This window comes from Mobula birostris, chromosome 3, assembly GCF_030028105.1.
Source record: "Mobula birostris isolate sMobBir1 chromosome 3, sMobBir1.hap1, whole genome shotgun sequence".
Lineage (NCBI taxonomy): Eukaryota > Metazoa > Chordata > Chondrichthyes > Myliobatiformes > Myliobatidae > Mobula > Mobula birostris.
This window is the reverse complement of record NC_092372.1, coordinates 16,205,906-16,228,544: the sequence shown is the minus strand read 5'-3', so window position 1 is coordinate 16,228,544 and position 22,639 is coordinate 16,205,906. Positions and strand designations below refer to the sequence as shown.

At 41.4% G+C, this 22,639-nt stretch overlaps 1 protein-coding gene across 1 annotated transcript in view; it reads left to right on the top strand.

Moving 5' to 3' along the window:
* Window positions 1-21,301, top strand: part of cplx4a (complexin 4a) — a 48,957-nt gene extending 27,656 nt beyond the window's left edge. Inside the window, exons 2-3 of the mRNA XM_072251755.1 lie at window positions 11,641-11,728; window positions 21,074-21,301. Of these exons, the coding sequence (XP_072107856.1) occupies window positions 11,641-11,728; window positions 21,074-21,301 (316 nt within the window). The remainder of the gene's footprint in view (window positions 1-11,640; window positions 11,729-21,073) is intronic.
* The last annotated feature ends 1,338 nt before the right edge of the window (window positions 21,302-22,639 follow it).

Sequence of the window (22,639 nt, the reverse complement as noted above, 5' to 3'; positions counted from 1 at the left end):
GAAGCATAGCTCCAGACGGCATTTTTCTCAGGATCGCAGGACCACACAAGCTTCTCCACCACGACAAGGTGACAATCCATGAAGAAGAATATTTTAAATACTAATTAACAGAAGAGTTAAAAGATCTGACCATAAATTATTAGAACCAGAGAACGAACCATAAAATAAGGTACTCAAACAGAAAATTTGGAAGATAGCCCAACCCAGCTTCCAGAGAAAAAAAATCCCACTCCTCTCCCCCCGCCCAAAGCCAAAAAGCTGGCCAAAGGACAGTCAGCATGCTAACCCCTAAACAAAATCCTCCCAAAGAAATCCTGCTGGCAAAACTCCACATTCAAGGTTATTATGTTCCTACCAAGAGAAAGCAGACAAAATAAACTTAGATCAGAAATCCAAAACAGAAAAGGATTCATTTTAACAATTTCAAAAAATATATATATAGAAAAACCTCAAAAAAAGAGTAAAGCAATAAAAATTATCAAAGAAAATATCAAAAAGCAAGATATATAAACAGTCAAAACGTAAGTTTATTAAAACCTTATCCTTTCCAACATTAAAAAGATAATTGCTCTTGTTAGAGATATAACACAATTAATCTTCTGTTTTCAAAAACTTCTGTGCGTGTTCAACCGAACCCTACCATTTCTGCACACCATTTTTCTGAACAATTCTAAGATGTGCGGGGAAGCAAAGGGAGGGCTTAAGCACTTTGTTTTAAAGCAGCGACATAACCTCTTTATACTTGGCACGTTCAGCCATAGCTTCCGATGTACAATCTTCCACAAATCTGATCATCTTCCCGTTGTAATCGATCATTCCTACTCGACGGGTATGACGGAATAAAAGCTCCTTAGTATGAAATTCATGAAAACATAAAATAACCGACCTAGATCACTCCCCTGACTTTGGTTTCGGGGCCAGTGACTGGTGGGCGTGGTCCAACTTAGGCACAGACGGCAATAAATCAGGGAATAGCTGCTTCAGAAAGCTTGCAAAGAACTCCATGGGGTGGGCACCCTCAATCGATTCTTCAAGACCCAGAATACGTAGATTGTTCCTTCTGCTTCTGCTTTCCAGGTTGGTAATCTTCTTTGTTAATTTTTCATTAGATAATGATAATTTTTTGCAGAGCTTACTCATCTTCTAAGTCCGCTTCCAGTATCGACAAAGTTTCTTTATTCTCCTTAATTCGGTTATCATGTTCAATTAGAGTTTGTTGAATAGTGTCCAACTTGACATTAAGATGAAATTCCTCAGAAAGTTCTGTTCTTTGCTTTTTAAGGAAATCTCCAATTGATTCCAAAGTGGTTGGAGAATCATCTTCTTTTTTCTTTTCCGGAGGCTTTAGTCTTTTTCAAAGACATAGTAGAGCAATATTGAGATTTATAATAAGGTTTCAAAAAACAGGTAGGAAACAAAAAGGATAGTTAAGGTAGAAGCAAGTTCAAAACGATGTGACCCCATTGGCTGGCAGCAGGGCTCTGACTTCATTTCAAAGGAAGGATTGCATTTCATATATTCTTCTCTTGGGGTTTCTGCACATTTTATGGACTGTGTTTCACTGTGCGGCTGCCATTTTTTGGGCTGTTACTCTGCAAAGTCTCTCCATTCTTTCTAGTTGGAATGTTTAGTATTTGTGCTGGCAGAGTCTGATTTCAGTTCAGTCCAGTTAAGTTCAAAGAATGTCTTTCATATACATTAAGTGGCCATGTTACTAGCTTCCTTCTGTACCTAGCGAGGTGGGCACTGAGTGTATGCTCCTGATCATCTGCTCTGGTAGCCCATCCACTTCAAGGTTCGATGTGTTTTGCATTCAGTGATGCTCTTCCACACACCACTGTTCTAATACATAGTTATTTGAGCCAGAGGAGAGAGAGCAGTGCACCGGTGAAAAATGATATCGTATCTGTTAAATAGGGGCCGTGGACAATTCTGATTTGATGGAGAATGGACGTGAAAGCACAGAGGAACATCTGGAGAAATTTCTGAAATGCTCGTTCGCTGCTGTCATTACTGCGTGGTCGGGAATCTTTCGGAGGGTAGGCCTCAAAATCCCCAGCTTGCCTGCTTTTGGCGACCGAGAAGGAGGTCGAATCATTCAGACAGAGATGGCGCTCAGTACTCGGTGTCGGAGAGCTGATCAGAGCTCGAAGTTTTCGGATGACTCAGAGTCGGACTGTGGTCAGCATGGCAGGGAGAGTTTTTCTTCCTTCTCCCGTCTGCGTGAGATGTGGGACATTTGAGAGACTTTGACCTTTTACTGTGCTCATGGACTTCTTCATCAAGTTATGGTATTGTTGCACTGTTGTAACTATATGTTATAATTATGTGGTATTGTCAGTTTTTTCTGTCTTGGTTTGTCCTGTGTTTTGTGATATCACACCGGAGGAAATAATGTATCATTTCTTAATGCATGCATTACTAAATGACAATAACAGAGGACTACGTGTCTTCATAATCTAATATTGTTTTCCTGTAGCTTGAATGAATCCAAAACCGGCATATGTTGTGAAATCTGTTAACTTAGCAGTAGCAATACAATGCAATACATGATAATATAGAAATAAGTAAATGAATTACAAAAGGAGGTGTAAGGTGCTCCTTCCGTCCTATAGCCTACAGGTCACCCTTGGGCAAGGTGTCGTACCTGTTTAGCCTCCCAGTCAGGGTCACGTGAAGCCATGCTTTGCAGGTCGTGGATGGTTTTACAAACAGATTCTACAATTGGAATTTATGCTTGTAAAACTAAAAATGCTGGGCAGATGAATCTGCTGATCAATGGCCAGGGTTGCCCGTCCAGTATGAACACTGCAACTGAAGAAGGCTACGGGAAACCACTTCAGTAGTCCTCCCTTGTACAATCATGAACTCAAATCAACTACGGTCTCAGCTCAAAGATGTGAATGGAGCCTTCACCGAAGAAGCCTCATCCAGTAGAAGATCTCATGCGCCACAGGCGAACCTCGACCGTTATCCAGCGACTGTCGGCAGATTAAGAGCAAAGAAGATCAGACTAGCAACCTGGAACGTAAGAACCTTTAACCAACCTGGTAAGCTAGACAACATCAAACAGGAAATGGAAAGATTAAAAATCATCTTGGGAATGTGCGAGATGAGGTGGAAAGGAGCTGGTAAAACAAGCTCCGAGGGATATACCATCATTTACTCAGGAGGAGAAATACTTGAAAAAGGTGTTGGAATTATTTTAGATGAAGAACATGAAAAATCAATAAAAGGCTATTGGACAATATCAGATTGAATATTACTTGTGAAACTACATGCAAAACCTTTTGACATTAACATCGTTCAAGTTTATGCCCCAACAGCAGACAGCAGAAAGCATCAATCAATTTTATGATGAACTAGAAACAGCATTAAGACAATGTAAAAGCTCAGAAAATACCATTATTCAAGGTGACTTCAACGCAAAAGTAGGCAAGACCAGGGACGAGGACAATATTGGGTATTACGGCATAGGTGAGAGAAATGAGAGAGGTAAACGACTAGCTACATGTGTCACAGAAAAAGATTACATAGTCGGTAATACCGTCTTCAAGCAACATCCGAGAAAACTATGGACATGGAAGAGCCCAAGGGATAACACCTAAGAACAGATTAATTATGTGCTTATAAGGAGAAGGTATAGAAATGCTCTGAAATCAGGCAAAACATATCCGGGTGCAGACTGCTACAGTGATCGCGTACCAATAATCAGCGTGATGTACCTGAGACTCAGAAAGCTTAAAAGACCAAGAGTAGAGCCAAAGCTGAATTTGGGACTTTAGAGAAAAAACAGTGACATCAAAAATGAATTCCAAATAGCAGTGAAGAACAAATTTGAGGCTCTGCAAAACATCACTATTATAGAACAGCAATGGGAAAACCTCAGAGACAGCATAACACAAGCAGCCAAAGAGGTGATTCCCAAACAACAGAAAAAAACTAAGAAGAAATGGATGACAGAAGAAATTCTGAATCTTATGGAACAAAGAAGAAAATGTAAGGAAAATGAAAAAGCCTACGTATCCTTGCATGCACAGATAACAACCAAGTGCAAGGAAGCAAAAGAAAAGTGGCTTAAGGCCAAATGTGAGTTAATAGAACAATTGCAGAAGACCAACAACAGCAAACGTATGCACGACGAGATCAAAGCGGTCACAAATCGGAAGAAAAGCAGGGCAACAACAGGATGTATAAAAGCAAAAGGATGCTCTACAATTATGGAAAAAGGAAAAACAGTGCAAAGATGGTCAGAATACATCAAAGACCCATACAACGACAAAGGCCGAGAGGACAACTCTGATATTGGCAACAACAACGAGGGCCCAGCAATACTGAAAGAGGAAGTGGGACATGCTATGAAGAAAATGTGAAAGGGGGAACCATCAAGACCAGATAACATTCCGGTTGAACGGTATGAAGCGCTAGAAGATTTTGGTGTAGAGAAATTAACAATCTTATTGAATAGAATATACAACAGTGGCAAAGTACCAGAAGATGTTTTAAAGACAGTATTCATTGCACTGCCAAAGAAACCAGGTGCAACAGAGTGTGGACAACACAGAGCAATTAGTTTAATGAGCCACGTCATAAAAATTCTACTTAGAATCATCATGCTCAGAATAAGAAACAAAATTAAACCAGAGATCAGTGAAGAACAGTGCGGCTTTGTCGAAGGCAAGGGAACATCAAACTCCACTTACATTCTCAGGAATATTATCGAAAGGTCAATAGAAGTACAACAAGACCTATACCTCTGTTTCATTGACTACACAAAAGCCTTTGACACAGTGAAACACCAACTCATCATGAAAATGCTTAAAGATATTAATATTGATGGAAAAGATCTAAGAATAATCAGGAATCTCTGCTGGCAACAAAGTGCAGCCATACGGATAGACAATGAGATTGGTGAATATCAGCCAATAAAGCAAGGAATCAGACAGGGTTGTGTTCTATCACCAGACCTGTTCTCCCTGTACAATGAAAACATCATGAGAACCATACAAGACCTACCTGGAATAAGTACAGGAGGATACAATATCAACAACCCCAGCTATGCGGATGATACAGTACTTACTGATAGCAAAATTTACAGAAACTAGTATCTGCCATCAACACAGAGAGCAAAAGACTTGGTCTAACCTTAAACAAAAAGAAAACTGAAGTAATGGTAGAATCAAAGAAACCTGATATCTCAAACTGTAGGATCGTATTGGGAAATGAAATCCAGAAACAAGTTCACAACTTCAAGTACCTTGGATCATGGGTAACATCTGATGGCAAATGCCAATCAGATATAAAAGCAAGAATAGCAATGGCAAGAACAGCATTTACAGAAATGGGAAACATCCTAACGAACAAGAGAATAGCAATTGACATCCACCTTAGAACTCTCAGCTGCTACATTCTTCCTATATTGATGTATGGCTGTGAGTCATGGACATCACAAATGCAATGGGAAAAAGAATCGATGCAGCAGAGATGTGGTTCCTCAGAAGAATGCCTTGCATATCATATACGGACAGGAGAACCAACGAAGAAGTTCTACAGTGAATGAAAACAAAATGTACATTACTTTAAAAAAAGATCAGAAAACAGCAATCAAAATTCTTTGGACACATCATGCGAAGAGAGACATTAGAACATTTAGTTACAACTGGAAAGCTGGAAGGAAAAAGAAGCAGAAGCAGACAGAGAATGAAAATGATCGATGGAATAACATCATGGTTAGAAACAGGGGAGGCAACAACTACAATTTGGAGGGTCAGGGACCGTGATGGATGGAGAGACATGATCGCCCACGTCGAACGGCAAGGCCCCTGAATGATGACGATATATGTACATTAAATAGTTAAATTAAAAATAGTGCAAAAACAGAAATAATTTATAAAACAAGTGAGGTAGTGTTCATGGGTTCAATGTCCATTTAGGAATCAGATGGCAGAGGGGAAGAAGCTGTTTCTGGATTGCTGAGTGTGTGCCTTCAGGCTTCTGTACCTCCTTCCTAGCAGTAACATTGAGAAGAGGGCAAGTCCTGGGTGATGGGGGTCCTTAATAATGGACACTGCCTTTCTGAGGCACCCTGCCTTGAAGATATCTAGGATACTATGGAGGGTCTGTGATGGCCAGTGCTATCATGTTTGCTGTTGTGTGCTGGGGCAGCAGGCTGAGGGTAGCAGACACCAACAGAATCAAAAAACTCATTCATAAGGCCAGGGATGTTGAGGGGATGGAACTGGACTCTCTGATGGTGGTGTCTGAAAAGAGGATGCTGGCCAAGTTGCATGCCATCTTGGACAATGTCTCCCATCCACTACATAATGTACTGGTTGGGCACAGGAGTACATTCAGCCAGAGACTCATTCCACCGAGATGCAACACAGAGTGTCATAGGAAGTCATTCCTGCCTGTGGCCATCAAACTTTATAATTCCTCCCTTGGAGGGTCAGACACCCTGAGCCAATAGGCTGGTCCTGGACTTATTTCATAATTTACTGGCATAATTTACATATTACTATTTAACTATTTATGGTTTTATTACTATTTATTATTTATGGTGCAACTGTAACGAAAACCAATTTCCCCCGGGATCAATAAAGTATGACTATGACTATGACTGTGTACAAGATGGAGCTGACTAATTTTACATCTTTCTGTAGCTTCTTTCAATCCTGTGCAGTAGCCTCCTCCCCCCCCCATACCAGACAGTAATGCAGCCTATCAGAACGCTCTCCACAGTACATCTATAGATATTTTCAAGTGTTTTAGGTGACAAATCAAATCTCCTCAAACTCCTAGTAGAATATTGCCGTTCTCCCCTGAAATCTCTCATTAACAAGGTGTTTTTGCCTGCAGAACTACTGCTCATTGGATGTTTTTTTTTGTTTTCGCTCCATTCTCTGCAAACTCTAGAGACTATTGTGCATGAAAATGTTCTAGTCTCGAATAATCCAGCACTTGGGTCCAAACCATCCTCACCTAGGTCTCTTGTCAGGATATTCAGGAAAGTCCCAGGATATTACTTAGATCACGTTTCTTCCCCATTCTATTGTTTGGTCTGAACAACAACTGAACCTCTTGACCAGGTCTGCCCACTTTTATGTAGACATGGTCAAGAGACCATGAATGTAAACTCAGTATCCGCTTTATTTGGTACAGAGATACTCAATAAAGTGGCCAATGAGTGTACATGTAGGTTTTATTTCCTGAAGACTGATTCTCATTTTAATTAATGCATAATTATGCTATCCATAATTTCATAGCCCTTGAATAATCCCTAACCAATATCTAACCCCATGTCCTGTGACCATGACCCCTGGTACATATTTCATCCCCCCTCCCCAACTAACCAGACAAAACAACCTCCTTGCATTCAGCCTATCAGAATTAGATACATATCAATGACATCTCCTTTCATCAATCTAAACTATTGAATACAACACAAATTACCTGAATGTCTTTTGCTGCTGTAACTCCATCATGGACACTAGCCTCTGTAGTATCCAAGACACTTTCAAGGAGCGGCGTCGTCCATCATTAAGGACTCCCACCACCCTGGACATGTCCTCTTCTCATTGCTACCATCAAGAAGGAGGTACAGAAGCCTGAAGGCACACACTCAGTGATTCAGGAACAGCTTCTTCCCCTTTGTCATACCGCTTCAGAATGGACATTGAACCCATGAACATTACCACAATACTTTTTTAATTCTGTTTTTGCACTACTTATTTAATTTAACTATTATATATAACATACTTGCTGTAATTCACAGCTTTTTCCTATATTTTCATGTATTGCAATGTTCTGCTGTCATAAAGACAACAAATATCATGACATATGCCGATGATATTAAACCTGATTCTGATTCTGACCCAGCATTCCTAGAATCAGCCAAGTAAACATTTATTGCCCTTCCCTTTATGACAGTATATCCAGAGGACTCTCTGTTCCCAGGGCCAGACACAGAGATGGACATAAACTGCTGGCCCATCTTCAACTCAGTGGCAGATCAAAAACACCCTTTGATCTGCCCAAAACTTGTTGATCCGCCAGCACGTCGCGATATCATTGCAGGAATGTTGCCAACTGGTGCATTCCAGGCTGCAGGAGGATGCGCTGAAGCATGGTATAGTCATTGCAAGGTGTTTTGGGGGAAGGATCAGAGTATGGGGTTCTTCAGCTACTGGGCAGGGAGGGGCCAGGTTGGCTGAGGAAGCCCCTCAATTATTCTAGTGCTGTATCGCCCCAGGGGCCACATGAGTGGCGTGCTGTAATAAAACACTACTAATAAATTGACTATGAATGTAAGGATGAAAAGGCATTGTGCGGTTTATTCTTATATTTTTTTATTATTAATATAGTTTACAGGTACTTTGATATGTGTTGGGCACGTGGCCAAGTGGTTAGGATGTTCATCTAGTGATCTGAAGGTCGCTAGTTCGAGCCTCAGCTGTGGCAGCGTGATTGTGTCCTTGAGCAAGGCACTTAACCAGACACTGCTCTAGTGTCTGTGCGAGGAGTGGCGGCCCACGCAGACTTCCAATCTGCGCCTTGTAAGGCATGAAAATGCCCAGCGCGGGCCTCTCATGGTCTGAGTCGACGTTCCCTCCCCTCCCCTTGATACCAAAAAGTACACAGGCCATAACTACACAAGAATACTCCAGGTACAACTCAAACTTCAAAGTTCAAAATACACTTATTATCAAAGTATGTATAAAATATACAACATTGAGAATCATCTTCTTGTAGGCAAAACAAACTCTAAATAGATGTCAAGGTCTTTGTGGGGTCCTTATCTAAATCACTGAAATATATTTTGAATAACAGTCCCTTGGATAAGGAAATCTGGACAATACATAACCTCAAACTTCTGACTCTCGGAAAAAAGACACTTAGCTCAAGTGCAGGATTAAGCATTCAGCTCCAGCTTTGCTAGCAATGCCCACATCCCCAGAACGAATTAAATTATTTCACAAGTCAATAGCTTTATGTCAAATCTGATGAGGTGAAATAGGTTTAATAAAGTTCAAAAGGATTGAAAATATGCAAAAGCTTCAGTCAGTTAATTAAGTGAAACCTCAGACTAGCTTGAAATAGAAATTTAAATCTTTGAAACATTACAATCTATTTAGAATGGCAAATTGTAAAGAGTCTAAATAGTTGGTGAGAAAGCACTTATTGGAAATTATGGGTAGGTGATGCACAATGCACCCCATGTGCCAATGGCGTGGCCTCATTATTGGTCTGTGAATCAGACTTTCAGAGAACGTACAACATTACAATACAGTACAGAGCCTTAAGCCTGTGATATTGTGCCAACCTTTTAACCTATGTGAATATCAATCTAAACCTTCCCTCCCACATAACCCTCCATTTTTCTATCATTCATGTGCTTATCTAAGAGCCACTTGAATGCCCCTAATGTATCAGCCTTTACTTTCACCCCTTGCAGTGCGTCGCAGTCACCCACCATTCCTGCGTAAGAAACCTACCTCTGATATCCCCCTTATACTTCCCACCAATCACCTTAAAATGAAACCCCTTCAATATAGCCATTTCCACCCTGAGATCAAGTCTTTGGCTAGCTGCCCGATTTATGCCTTATGATTTTGTACATAGTCATAGTCATAGTCATACTTTATTCCCGGGGGAAATTGGTTTTCGTTACAGTTGCACCATAAATAATAAATAGTAATAAAACCATAAATAGTTAAATAGTGATATGTAAATTATGCCAGGAAATAAGTCCAGGACCAGCCTATTGGCTCAGGGTGTCTGACCCTCCAAGGGAGGAGTTGTAAAGTTTGATGGCCACAGGCCATCTTTGTCAAGTCACCTCTCGTCCTCCTTCATTCCAAACAGAAAAGCGCTAGCTCGCTCAATCTATTAACTTTCGATACGACAAAATGGAAATCGGATATTGAGAGCCTAATTTTGTACATAATAAGTTTGTAAAAATAAGTACAATACAAACCCTGGGTCAGACAGATCAGGAATTATTTTTGATACAGTTTTTGTTTCGATGTGTTTAATGAGTGTATCAATGGCAATTCATTAATATGGCATTAATCACTATATTGATCACCGGAGGAGATCGCTTTCCAGTCCTTTTCACTCAGGTAAATCCACCAAAACTTCTGTGTGTCAACTTTTTCTTTTAACATCTAGACCAGTTGTGTTTAAAGAGCCACATGAGAAAAAACATCTCTGATCCCTGAAGTGAAAATTAAGGACTCTTCGTCTAGTTGTAATTTAATTACATTTAGACATAAATTTAGCCTCTGGGGAAGATTTGGCCCACAATTATTCCTTCCTGTTTCACAATCTAGTTCAAACATTTGCATCCAACAAATGTAAATTTTGCATCTAATCTCTTAAATTTCCTTAAGAAGCACCTGAGTTGCAGAAAATGGTTGAATAGGTTAGGACATTATTCCCTGGAGCATAGGAGAATGAGGAGAAATTTGATAGAGGCATACTAAATTATGAGGGGTATAGATAGTGTAATAGCAAACAGGATTTTTCCACTGAGGTTGAATGGGACGAGAACCAGAGGTCATGGGTTGTTAAGGGTGAAAAGTGAGGTTTTTAAGGGGAACATGAGGGGGATCTTATTCACTCAGAGAGTGGTGAGCCCTTCCCACCATTGAACACATCTACAAGGAGCACTGAAAGCAGCATCCTTCATTAGGTACCCACACCATCCGGTCCATGCTCTCTTCTTGCTGTTGCCGTCAGGCAGGAGGTATAGGAGCCTCAGGACCCATGCCACCAGGTTCAGGAACAGTTTTTACCTTACAATCATTAAGCTCCTGTCCAAGACCAGCACAGATAACTTTACTCACCTCAACATTGGCAACCTGCAAATCAAGGACTCTGCAACTCATATTCTCACTACTTACTTATTTATTCGTATTTATATAAATTGTCTTCCTTTGTACATTAGTTGCTTATCAGTCTTCCTTTATGTGTCATTTTTCATCGATTCTATTGCATTTCTTTGTTCCGCTGTGAACGCATCGAAATGTTCCCACAACCTATGGATTCACTTTCAAGGACCCTTCATCTCATATACTTGATATGTATTGCTTATTTATTTATTACTATTACCATATTATTATATTTTTCTGTTTGCATGTGCACAATTTGTTTTTTTTTTTGCACACTGGTTGAATGCCCAATTTGGTGCAGTTTTTCAATGGTTATTATTCTATGGATTTACTGAGTATGCCTGCAAGAAAATGAATCTCAGGTTTATATATAGTGACATATATGTACTTTGATACTACATTTACATTGAACTTTGAATGCCCACAAAAAAACTGAACCTCGGGTTTGTATCTGGTGACATCAACGTACTTTGATAGTACATTTACTTTGAGCTTCAAGATTTCAAATTGGGCAATGGGCTGTGAGAGACTAGGGAGGAGAAAAATGGTTTGTGACTATTTACTGAAGCTGAAGACAGTACTCCCTTTTTAGCCTTTGTCTTTATCATGGTTCTTCTGCTGAAAACCTCTATAACCAAAACCTACAAAGAACTAATCATCAAGGTCAGTTCAACACAGTTAGCAGTCAAAGTGTCTGTTAAGACAGTCTTATTTGCCATTGAAAAGATATGTTTGCTCTTGTTTTCAGAATGGAACGGGATGGTATCTTTGCGCAGAAGAAAGCAGAAAGAGCAACTCTCAGAGTCCACTTAAGGGAAAAGTACAGGCTTCCAAAGGTGAAAGAGACATTATCAGCTCAGAAAAGCTAAATGATTGTGACAAAGCACTGATGCAATTATATCAAAGAATTGTTTTCTAAATACATTCAGTGGCAACTTTATTAGATACCTCCTGTACCAAATCAAGTGGCCACTGAGTATGTTCATGGTCTTCTGCTGCTATAGCCCATCCATGTCATGATTCAGTGTGTTTTGCATTTAGAGATGCTCTTCTGCAGACCACTGTTGTAACATGTGGTTATTTGAGCTCCTGTTGCCTTCCTGACAGCTTGAACCAGTCTGACCATTCTCCTCTGACGTCTCTCATTAACAAAGTGTTTTCACCCACAGATGTGTCGGTCACTGTATGTTTTACATTTTTCACACCATTCTCTGTAAATTCTAGAGACTGTTGTGCATAAAAATCCCAGGAAATCAGCAGACTCTGAGGTACTCAAACCACCCTATCTGGTACTAACAATCATTCCACAGTCAGTCACTTAGATCACATTTCTTCCCCATTCTGATGTTTGGTCTGAACTACAAATGAACCTCTTGACCATTCTGCATGCATTGAGTTGCTGCCACATGACTGGTTGAATACATATTTGCATTAATGAGCAGCTGTGCAGGTGTACCTAATAAAGTGTCCACTGAGTGCATGTCAACCATGTAGCAATCTTCTGTGATGTTCCTGTTGTAATTGGCCAGGGTTGATGTCACTGGCCCAGTTTTAATGGGCCTTGCACCAGGCAATCTGACATGGACTTGAGATCAGTAGAGATCTCACCTTGACCTGGACCTCTCCTTTGGAGGTAATCTGTAAAAATGCCCTTTTTTTAAATTTATTAAGAGCAGGGCTTCCCCATCTGGGGTCTATGGCCCCCTTGCTTAATAGTATTGGTCCAGGCATGAAAAGGTTGGGAATCCCTGATTTAGTGATGTAACACGGTAATAGGCCAATTACACCCAATGCTTCCAACTAACCTACTAACCTGTAAATCTTTGAAAGGGGTGAGGAAACCAGAGCACCTGGAGGAAACCCACATGGTCACGGGGAGAATGTACAAAAACCTTACAGTCTGCTGCGGGAATTGAACCCAGGTTGCAGGCATTCATCTGCCATTTTTCCAGCTGCTCCAGATCCCTAACCACTATGCTACTGCGCCATCCCATTTACGACCCTGTCAGGGGTTTCTGCCAACTTCTTTGCACGAGTCCCTACTGTTAATTACAGGGTCCCATGGCTTAGTGATTAAATTATCGAATTGGTATGCTTAGGTTCAAATATGAGTTTGGATTTATTATGGCAATTTAAATTCTGAAAATGAAAACAAATCTGAAATAAACCAGTAATGATGGCAATGAAATGTTATTTATTTATTGGCATGCAGTGTGGAATAGGCCCTTCTGGCCCTTTGGAGCCGCGCTGCCCAGCAACTCCTGACTTAATCCAAGCCTAATCACGGGACAATTTACCATTACTAACTAACATATAGACCAGTACATCTTTGGAATGCAGGAGGAAACCGGAGCACCCGGAGGAAATCCACACAGTCACGGGGAGAACGTACAAACTCCTTACAGGCTGCGGTGGGAAATGAACCTGGGTCATTGGTACTGTAATGTGTTGCGCTAACCACTGTCCCATTGTGCCGTGGGGTCCTTCAGGGAAGTTTAGTCTGGCTTATACATGACTGCCATCCTCGCACTTTATGCTTTGACCAGTACAATCTATAGGAAGAGCCAAGAACACAAGTTCAAGTTGTTTGAAGCCAAAGGGGCGGCTGTGACCATACACAGCACCATCTCAGAATCTGCAAATGAGCAAATCTGAATTTATAGAAAGAACATGGGTAGGAGGGGATTAGGAATTGTCATTGCACACTGTGAAATGGTACAGTGCCTTAAGAGAGAAACTGTCTCAGTTCTAAAACATTTTTTGAACCCTCCAACGATAACAAGACGTATAGCTAATAACTTCTTTAACACAAGTACTTGGAGCTCCACAAGGCTAAAAATCATCCTTAACAATACACAACGTGCTGGAGGACTCAGCAGGTCAGGCAGCATCTATGGAGGGGAATAAATAGTTGACGTTTCAGGCCAAGACCTTTCATTAGAACTGGAGAGGAAGGGGGAAGAAGCCAGAACAAGATGGTGGGGGTAGGAGAAGGAGTACAAACTTGGAGGTGATAGGTGAGAACAGATGAGGGGCAAGGTGACTTGGGTGGAAGAGGCATGATGTTTAACCAATCTTATAGAGTTTTTGAGGAAGTTGCCAGGAAAGCAGATGTTGTTTACATGGACTTTAGCAAGGCATTTGATAAGGTCTGCATGGGAGGTTAGTAAAGAAGTTTCAGTTGCTCAGCATTCAAGGTGAAGTAGTAAATTGGAATAGGCATTGGCTTCATGGGAGAAGCTAGAAAACAGTAGATGGTTGCTTCTCTGACTGGAGGTCTGTGTCTACTGGAGATTGGTGCTAGGTCTGTTGTTGTTTTTCAACTATATTAATGATCTGGATGATAATATGGTTAACTGGATCAGCAGATTTGCAGATGACACCAAGACTGAGGGTGTAGTGGACAGTGAGGAAGGCTTGCAAAGGGATCTGGAGCAGCTGGAAAAATGGCAGATGAAACTTAATGCAGACAAGTGTGAGGAGTTGCACTTTGGTAGGATCAACCAAGTGGGTTTTACACAGTGAGCAATAGGGCACAGAGTGCAGCAGAACAAGGGGAGCTGGGAATGCAGCTCCATATTTCATTGAAAGTGGTGTCACAGGTGGATAGGGTTGTAAAGAAAGCTTTTGGCACATTGGCCTTCATAAATCAAAGTACTGAGTACAGGAGATGGGATATTATGCTGAAGTTGTATGAGATGTTGGTGAGGCCTAATTTGGAGCATTGTGTGCAGTTTTCACCTACCTACAGGAAGGATATAAATAAGGTTGAAAGAGTGCAGAGAAGGTTTACAAGGATGTTGCCGGGACTTGAGAAACTCAGTTACAGAGAAAGGTTGAATAGGTTGGGACTTTATTCCCTGGAGCGTAGAAGAATGAGGGGAGATTTGATAGAGGTATGTAAAATTATGATGGGTATAGATAGAGTGAACGCAAGCAGGCTTTTTCCACTGAGGCAAGGGGAGAAAAAAACCAGAGGACATGGGTTAAGGGTGAAGGGGGAAAAGTTTAAAGGGAACATTAGGGGGGGCTTCTACGCACAGAGAGTGGTGGGAGTATGGAATGAGCTGCCAGATGAGGTGGTAAATGCGGGTTCTTTATTAACATTTAAGAATAAATTGGACAGATACATGGATGGGAGGTATATGGAGGGATATGGTCCATGTGCAGGTCGGTGGGACTAGGCAGAAAATGGTTCGGCGCAGCCAAGGGCCAAAAGGCCTGTTTCTGTGCTGTAATGTTCTATGGTTCTATGGTTCTAATGTAGAAGACTAAGGGGAGATTTGATAGAGGTATTCAAAATGATGAGGGGTATAGACAGGGTAAATGCAAGCAGGCTTTCTTCACTGTGGTTAGGTGGGATTACAACCAGTGGTCATGGGTTAAGGATGAAAGGTGAAAATTTTAAGGACAGCATGAGGGGAAACTTCTTCACTCAGAAAGTGGTAAGAGTGTGAAATAAGCTGACAGTGCAGCTGGTGCATGCAAGCTCAATTTCAACGTTTAAGTGAAGTTTTGATGGTAGAGGTATGGAGGGCTATGATCCCAGTGCAAGCTGATGGAAGTAGGCAACTTAAAAGGTTTTGGCATAGACTAGATGGGCCGAAGGGCCTGTTTCTCTGCTGTACTGTTCTATGATTCTAACCAAGAAGCCATTAGCCTGCTAGTTGCTTATGGGAAACTGTTGACTCCTTGAGCTGTTTTTGGCACAATAACTCAGCGATAGGTATGCTGGTGGTTCCTCTAAGTTGTCATAGCTGGGGAAGTTGTGGAGATGAGCTCCCATTGGCATGCGTCTCAGATAGCCTCTGCTAACCAAGTCCAGCTCCTGGCTTTCACTTAGCTACGAAGCCCAGTAGAACCGTTTCTACTCACAGGAGATTGGGCAAAGGCAGGTTACTGGCGACTTAAGACCACTCGCTTTGGGCAGATGGAGCTTGTCAGCTATGATTCGCAGCTCACGTAGAAAAAGAAAAACTTTGAACTCAATCCTCCGCTGCCTTGCGGCTATATCCACTCATGGAGAAGGCTTTGGGAGCAAACCCAAAGGCAGTCCTACACTGAGTTCAATGCTGACTGGCAACTCCTTCGACACTACTGGTGCCAAACTGTATTGGTCCTCTGGATTCATCAACTGTGTGGAGAGGGGGAGCCTGCTGTATGGGCAACAGCTTGCTCTCCATATCGTATTGCCCTAGTTTGTGTATTAGGTAGACAGCTAGGATGCATCATCTATGGTTGACTCAGACCACTGGAGGGCCTCAGCAACAGGGAAGCTGATAGGGCAGCACAGTGGAACTATGGTCATTGATACAGATGCCTCCACGTTTCCAGGTTCAATCCTGCTCTTGGGTGTTGTCTTTGGAGTGCGACCATATGGGTTTTCATTGGGTGCTTTGGTTTTCTTCTACATCAGTTAGACTTTATGATGGGTTGAATGTTTGCTGTAAAATTACATCTTTTAATAAGTAATTGTCAAAAGAAACAAAGGGCATGTGAGGGAGAATAAGTTGCAATAAGGAGAGAAAAACGTTGTGAAATTTGATGTTTTACAGCAGCAGTACAGAGCAATACGTAAAATATGCTATAAGTTGCAGTAAGAAATATATATAAAAGAAAAAATACTCGTACCAAAAGAGAACAAAAATAGTGAGGGCCTATACATGGACTCATTGTCCATTCAGAAATCTGAGCAGAGGGAACTGTCTTTTGAAGATGTCCTTGATGGTGAGGGAAGCTTGCTCCCATGATACAGCTGGCTGTGTAAACAGCCCTCTGCAGCCTCTTTTGATCCAGTGCATTGGAGCCTCTGTTACCGGGTGGTGATGCAAGCAGTCAGTCTGAAGCCTCCTGACTCTTAAGACAATCTGCTCCATCCACCAAAAGTGAAACTTCCCAGTGGCCAAACATTTTAATTCCAATTCCTGTTGTGGCATGTCAGTCCATGGCCTTCTCTTGTGCCAAGATGAGGCCATCCTTAGGGCGGAGGAGCAACGTCTTATATTCCGCCTAGGTAGTTTCCAACTTACTGCCATGAATATCAATTTCTCATTCCAGTAAAAAAAATCCCACCCTCTCCCCTCTTCTTCTATTCCCCATTCTGGCCTCTTACCTCTTCTCACCCATCTATCACCTCACACTGGGTCCCCTCCTCCTTCCCTTTCTCCTATGGTCCACTCTCCTCTCCTATCAGATTCCCCGTCTCCAGCCCCTGACCTTTCCCACCTACCTGGCTTCACCTTTCACCTTCCAGCTATCCTCCTTCTGCTCACCCCCAGCGTTTTATTCTGACACCTTCCACCTTCCCTTCCAGTCCTGAAGAAGGGCCTCAACCCACAATGTCAACAGTTTATTCATTTTCATAGACGCTGCCCGACCTGCTGAGTTCCTCCAGCATTTTGCTTTCGGTTTCCAGCATCTGAAGAATTCCTCATGTTTATAATTATACTTTGTCCCTTCTTAACTTTGAATCTTCCTTCTGAGAATGTTGCAACAGGAAATCTGGTAGGGCAGCACAGTAGAACTGTAATTGTTAGTGCAGATTCCTCCAGGGATCCAAGTTCAATTTTGCCCTGGGATGTTGTCTTTGGACTGTGACCGCATGGGTTTCCACTGGGTGCTTTGCTTTTCTCTTTCATCATTAAGACCTTCTGACAAGTTAACTGTTTACTGTAAAATTACATCCTTTTGTAAGCAATTTGCAAAAGAATCTAAGGGCATATAGGGGAGAATTAATTGTAATAAGGAGAGAGAAAAGGGACTGATGGGATTGCTCAAATGGGTCAAGTGGCCTCGTTCTTTGTTACATTAAGTAAAACTTTTCCATCGCAAAGAGCTCTATGACATAATTACTTAGAACACCCTGCCCCAAAACATAACTTTAGCTGAAGGGAACATTAATTCTGCCCTCTGTGTCTCCAGTTTTTCTCTCACTTTTCTGGGTTATTTTTCAGTCATTATTCACCATGTTGCTTTATAATACTGACCATTTTTATGTCTGAGCCACTTTAAGAAAAAGAAACTGGAAGTCTGACTGAGAAGAATTAGTTGCAAAGATTAAACAGGAAAGGAATCTGACAACCGATTACTGTCAATGGCTTCCTGATCCCATTAGCACCTAGGTAATGATGAACTTCTCCAAGACGCTTGAAGAGCTTTAGATGAAAACCAGGTTCCAAATCCATTTTGCCAAATGACTGAATGAAAGTAAGAATTTGAACCAGAAGCAACTCTTCGTTATAACTACTCCTCAGGGTTGACATTTGGTCCTAAGGAGTTCGAGGAACATTTTCTGTTAAAACAGTTGATTTCTTTACTACATGAAAATATCTGCAAAACGTTGATTGCAGGAGCAAAACCAGATTCCACAATAAATGAGAGATAGACCTGCCCGGTGAAAATACTCAGCACATTTCATGAAGAAGATAAAACTGAATATTCAGAAGTGAATAGGAATAGGAATAAGGGATAGGAATAAGGGAATGGTCAGATCACATTTGGAGTATTGTGAGCAGCTTTGGACCCCTTATCTAAGAAAGGGGGCGCTTCAAGCACGGCTGATTTATTATCCATCTCAACCCCATTCTCCTGCCTTCTCCCCGTAAGCTTTGACACCATAAGTAATCAAAAACCAATCAACCTCTAATTTAAATATACCCAATGACTTGGCCTCCACATCTGTCTATAGCAATGAATTCCAGAGATTCTCCACTCTCTGGCTAAAGAAATTCCCCCACATCTCTATTCTATAGGGATATCCTTGTATTCTGAGGCTGTGTCCTCTGGTCCTAGATTCCCCCACTATAGGAAACATCCTTTCCTAATCCACTCTATCTAGGCCTTTCAATAGTCAATAGGTTTCGCTGAGATCCCTCCCTCATTCTTTTAAATCCCAGTGAGTACAGACCCAGAGACATCAAACTTTCCAAATACATTAACCCTTTCATTCTCGTGAACCTCCCTGGACCCTTTCCAATGCCAGAACATCCTTTCTCAGAAAAGTGATCCACAATTGCTCACAATACCCCGAATGTGATCTGACCAATGCCTTATTCATGTTCACTTCTGCATATTCAGTTGTCGCTTCTCCATGAAAACTGATGGGTATTTTCACCAGGCAGGTATACATTTTATGGCATGAACATTGACTTCTCTAACTTCCGTTAATGCCCCACCTCCCCTTCGTACCCCATCCGTTATTTATTTATTTATTCTCTCTCTCTCTCTCTCTCTCTCTCTCTCTCTCTCTCTCTCTCTCTCTCTCTCTCTCTCTCTCTCTCTCTCTCTCTTTCTCCCTCTGTCCCTCTGACTATACCCCTTGCCAATCCTCTGGGCTTCCCCCGCCCCCTTTCTTTCTCCCTAGGCCTCCTGTCCCATGATCCTCTCATATCCCTTTTGCCAATCACCTGTCCAGCTCTTAGCTCCATCCCTCCCCCTCCTGTCTTCTCCTATCATTTTGGATCTCCCCCTCCCCCTCTCACTTTCAAATCTCTTACTAGCTCTTCTTCAGTTAGTCCCGACGAAGGGTCTCGGCCCGAAACACCGACTGTACCTCTTCCTATAGACGCTGCCTGGCCTGCTGCATTCACCAGCAATTTTTATGTGTGTTGCTTGAAATTCCAGCGTCTGCAGATTTCCTCGTGTTTGCATTATATACTTTATTTATTCTGGAATGTGGTTTTGTTCCTGGGATCAGCTTTTGCAGACATTTTCATGCAGTGAACTTCAATTCCAAAAAGAAAATCACAAGTGAACTTCGAGACAGTCTTTAAAAGCTGCTGTTGTTACAGTGTACATGTGTAACCTTGAAAAGGACGAAATCAGTCCCATAGGTAAATTTTTAAACAATAACAATGCTTCAGCTCCTATGGATTCAGTGTAAACAAAAGCCAAGAATAGTACTCCCACAGCAGCCTCTGCTCTGCTACCCATTTGCAAAGACATTTGATTTTGCATTGATCTACTAATCTATCCAGGTACTTATCTGTCCGCCAGAGAAAGCAGGATCTCCCAGCGGCCACACATTTTAACTCCACCTCCCATTTCCACGTCCCATTACCATTCTGATATGTCTATCCATGGCCCCCTCTACTGTAAAGATGAAGCCACTCTCAGGTTGGAGGAACAACACCTTATATTCTGTCTGGGTAGCCTCCAACCTGATGGCATGAACATTGACTTCTCAAATTTCCACTAATGCCCCAACTCCCCCTCGTACCCCATCTGTTATTTATTTATATACACACCTTCTTTTTCTCTCTCTCCTTTTTCTCCCTCTGTCCCTCTTACTATACCCCTTGCCCATCCTCTGGGCTTTTTCCCTCCCCTTCCCCTTGTCTTTCTTCCCAGACCTCCTGTCCGATGATCCTCTCGTATCCCTTTTGCCAATCACCTGTCCAGCTCTTGGCTCCATCCCTCCCCCTCCTGTCTTCTCCTATCATTTTGGATCTCCCCCCTCCCCCTCCAACTTTCAAATCCCTTACTCACTCTTTCTTCAGTTAGTCCTGACGAAGGGTTTCGGCCCGAAACGTCGACTGCACCTCTTCCTATAGATGCAGCCTGGCCTGCTGCGTTCACCAGCAACTTTGATGTGTGATGCTCATCTGTCTATCCATTTTTCACACGTTGGGTATTTGATGTTTTCTTGAACATGGTGTTTCTTTTGTGGCTGCCTGTGAGAGGACGATCTTGGAGTTGTTTCCATACTTTGATAATAAATGTATTTTGACTTTTTGACTTTGATTTACTCTTCTAGTTATCCACTTATCCATTTCTAATGTATTTATCTACATAAGTATTTATTTACTTATTTATTTATATGCAACGATCCATGTCCATTTATTTATTAACTTATTTAGTTGTTCATTTAGTTATTAATTTTGAGATACAGCACAGTAACATTCCCTTCTGGCCCAACAAGCTCATGCTACCCATTGACACCCATGTGACCGATTATCCTATCAACCTGTATGTCTTTGCAATGCTGTTTTTAATAATGATAATTTCACCTGCATCTTGAGTTTAATGTTGTAATATTCTAGATGTTTCCTTGTTAGTGCTAACATGTCAATATTTGGGGAATAAAGACTCAAAGGGCAAGGGATCATATTATTCAATCAAGCAAGTTTTAAAAAATAAAAATTATGGATTATTTCTTTCAAATTTGGTTTGTTCTTGTATAGAGCGAACAGGATGAAAATCAAATACTAATGGCTGGAGATGACATTGAGCTGCCGGAGGAGCTGAAGAAGATGGTGCATGAAGATGAGGAGGAGGAGGAAGACAAGGAGTCTTTTATTGGACAAATTCAAAACCTCCAGAATATGGATGTAGACCAAATAAAAGAAAAGGCTCAGGCAACAATCACTGAACTAAAGCAGGCTGCTGAACAGAAATGTTGCTTAATGTGAGCCAGTGTTACTTCCTCAGTTTCCATTTCTGGTGGTAACTGTGATACACCCTTTTAGGCATGCAGCTCACCCCGTGTGTAGCAGTCCAGTATGTGCATTCTTCACATGAACAGCTTCATGAAGAGTTGCTTGATTTTTCCACACAGCCCTCCACATGAGTTATTAATATAACACCAAGATATATTTCATCTTCTGTGAACATGCATATATGAATTTAACTAGTAGAGATTAATACAATTTTGGGTTTACATACTCTGTTGGATTGTTGTTCAAGGAAATGATTGGACCACCTCCAATTGATAGTCATTATTTTTCTTTAAAATATTTAGTTAACTTCAAAAATAATAAAGAACTGAAAACACTGAAAATCTGAAACAAAAACAAAATACCAGAAATACTCGACAGATTAATCAGCATCTGCGAAGAGAGAGACCTTTCAGGATGAAGATGCTTTGATGCGTCGTCATAAGATCTATGAAATCTTGGCCCTGCTTGTCTCTCCATAGTTGCTGAAACTCATCCATTTATTCCAGATTCCCAGAGTGTGCATTTATTTGCACAAGTGATCTGGGGCCCATCATCTTGACTGGTTCCAGAACATCATCGTCCTTTACCTTGACACCTGAAATAAGGAAGAAAAATATCTTTATTGCAACTTTTATTTCATCATGTAGATCCAGGGGTTCACAGCCTGGGGTTCATGGAACCCTTGCTTCATGCATTGGTCTATGGCATAAAAGTGGTTGAGAACCTCTGGTGTAGAGAGACAAAGCATTCTTTTAAATTTCCTTTTGGAAGTTTTACGTAAACTTGCAATCAACATTTTGGGTAAATCATGCAAATTGACACATTGTTTTTGGCTTCTTATCTTTTCAATCTGATAAGGTCAAGTTACTAGTTTGGCATTTTGGGTCAATAGTCCAGAGATGCAAGTCTGAGTTCCACATCGGACTGAGGATATAAAGTTCAAGTAATTAAATAAATCTAATAATTAATACAACAAAGTCTAACTAAAAGCCACTCTTTGATTGTCGGAACATGAGGGAGTTAACAGGAGTGTGGGGAGAATAAAAGAGATTAGTACATGTGAATGTTTGATAGTTAGCACAGATTTGGTTGGCTGAAAGCCCTGTTTTCACTTTATATCACTCTGTAGTGCAGGGGTCCACGGTACCCTTGGTTAATGGTAAGGGTCCATGGCATAAAAAAAGAGTTGAGGACCACTGCCATAGAACTATTAGTTCAGACCATAAGACGTAGGAGTGGGAGTAGGCTATTCAGCCCATCAAGTCTGCTTCACCATTCTTTCATGACTGACTTATTGTCCCTCTCAACCCT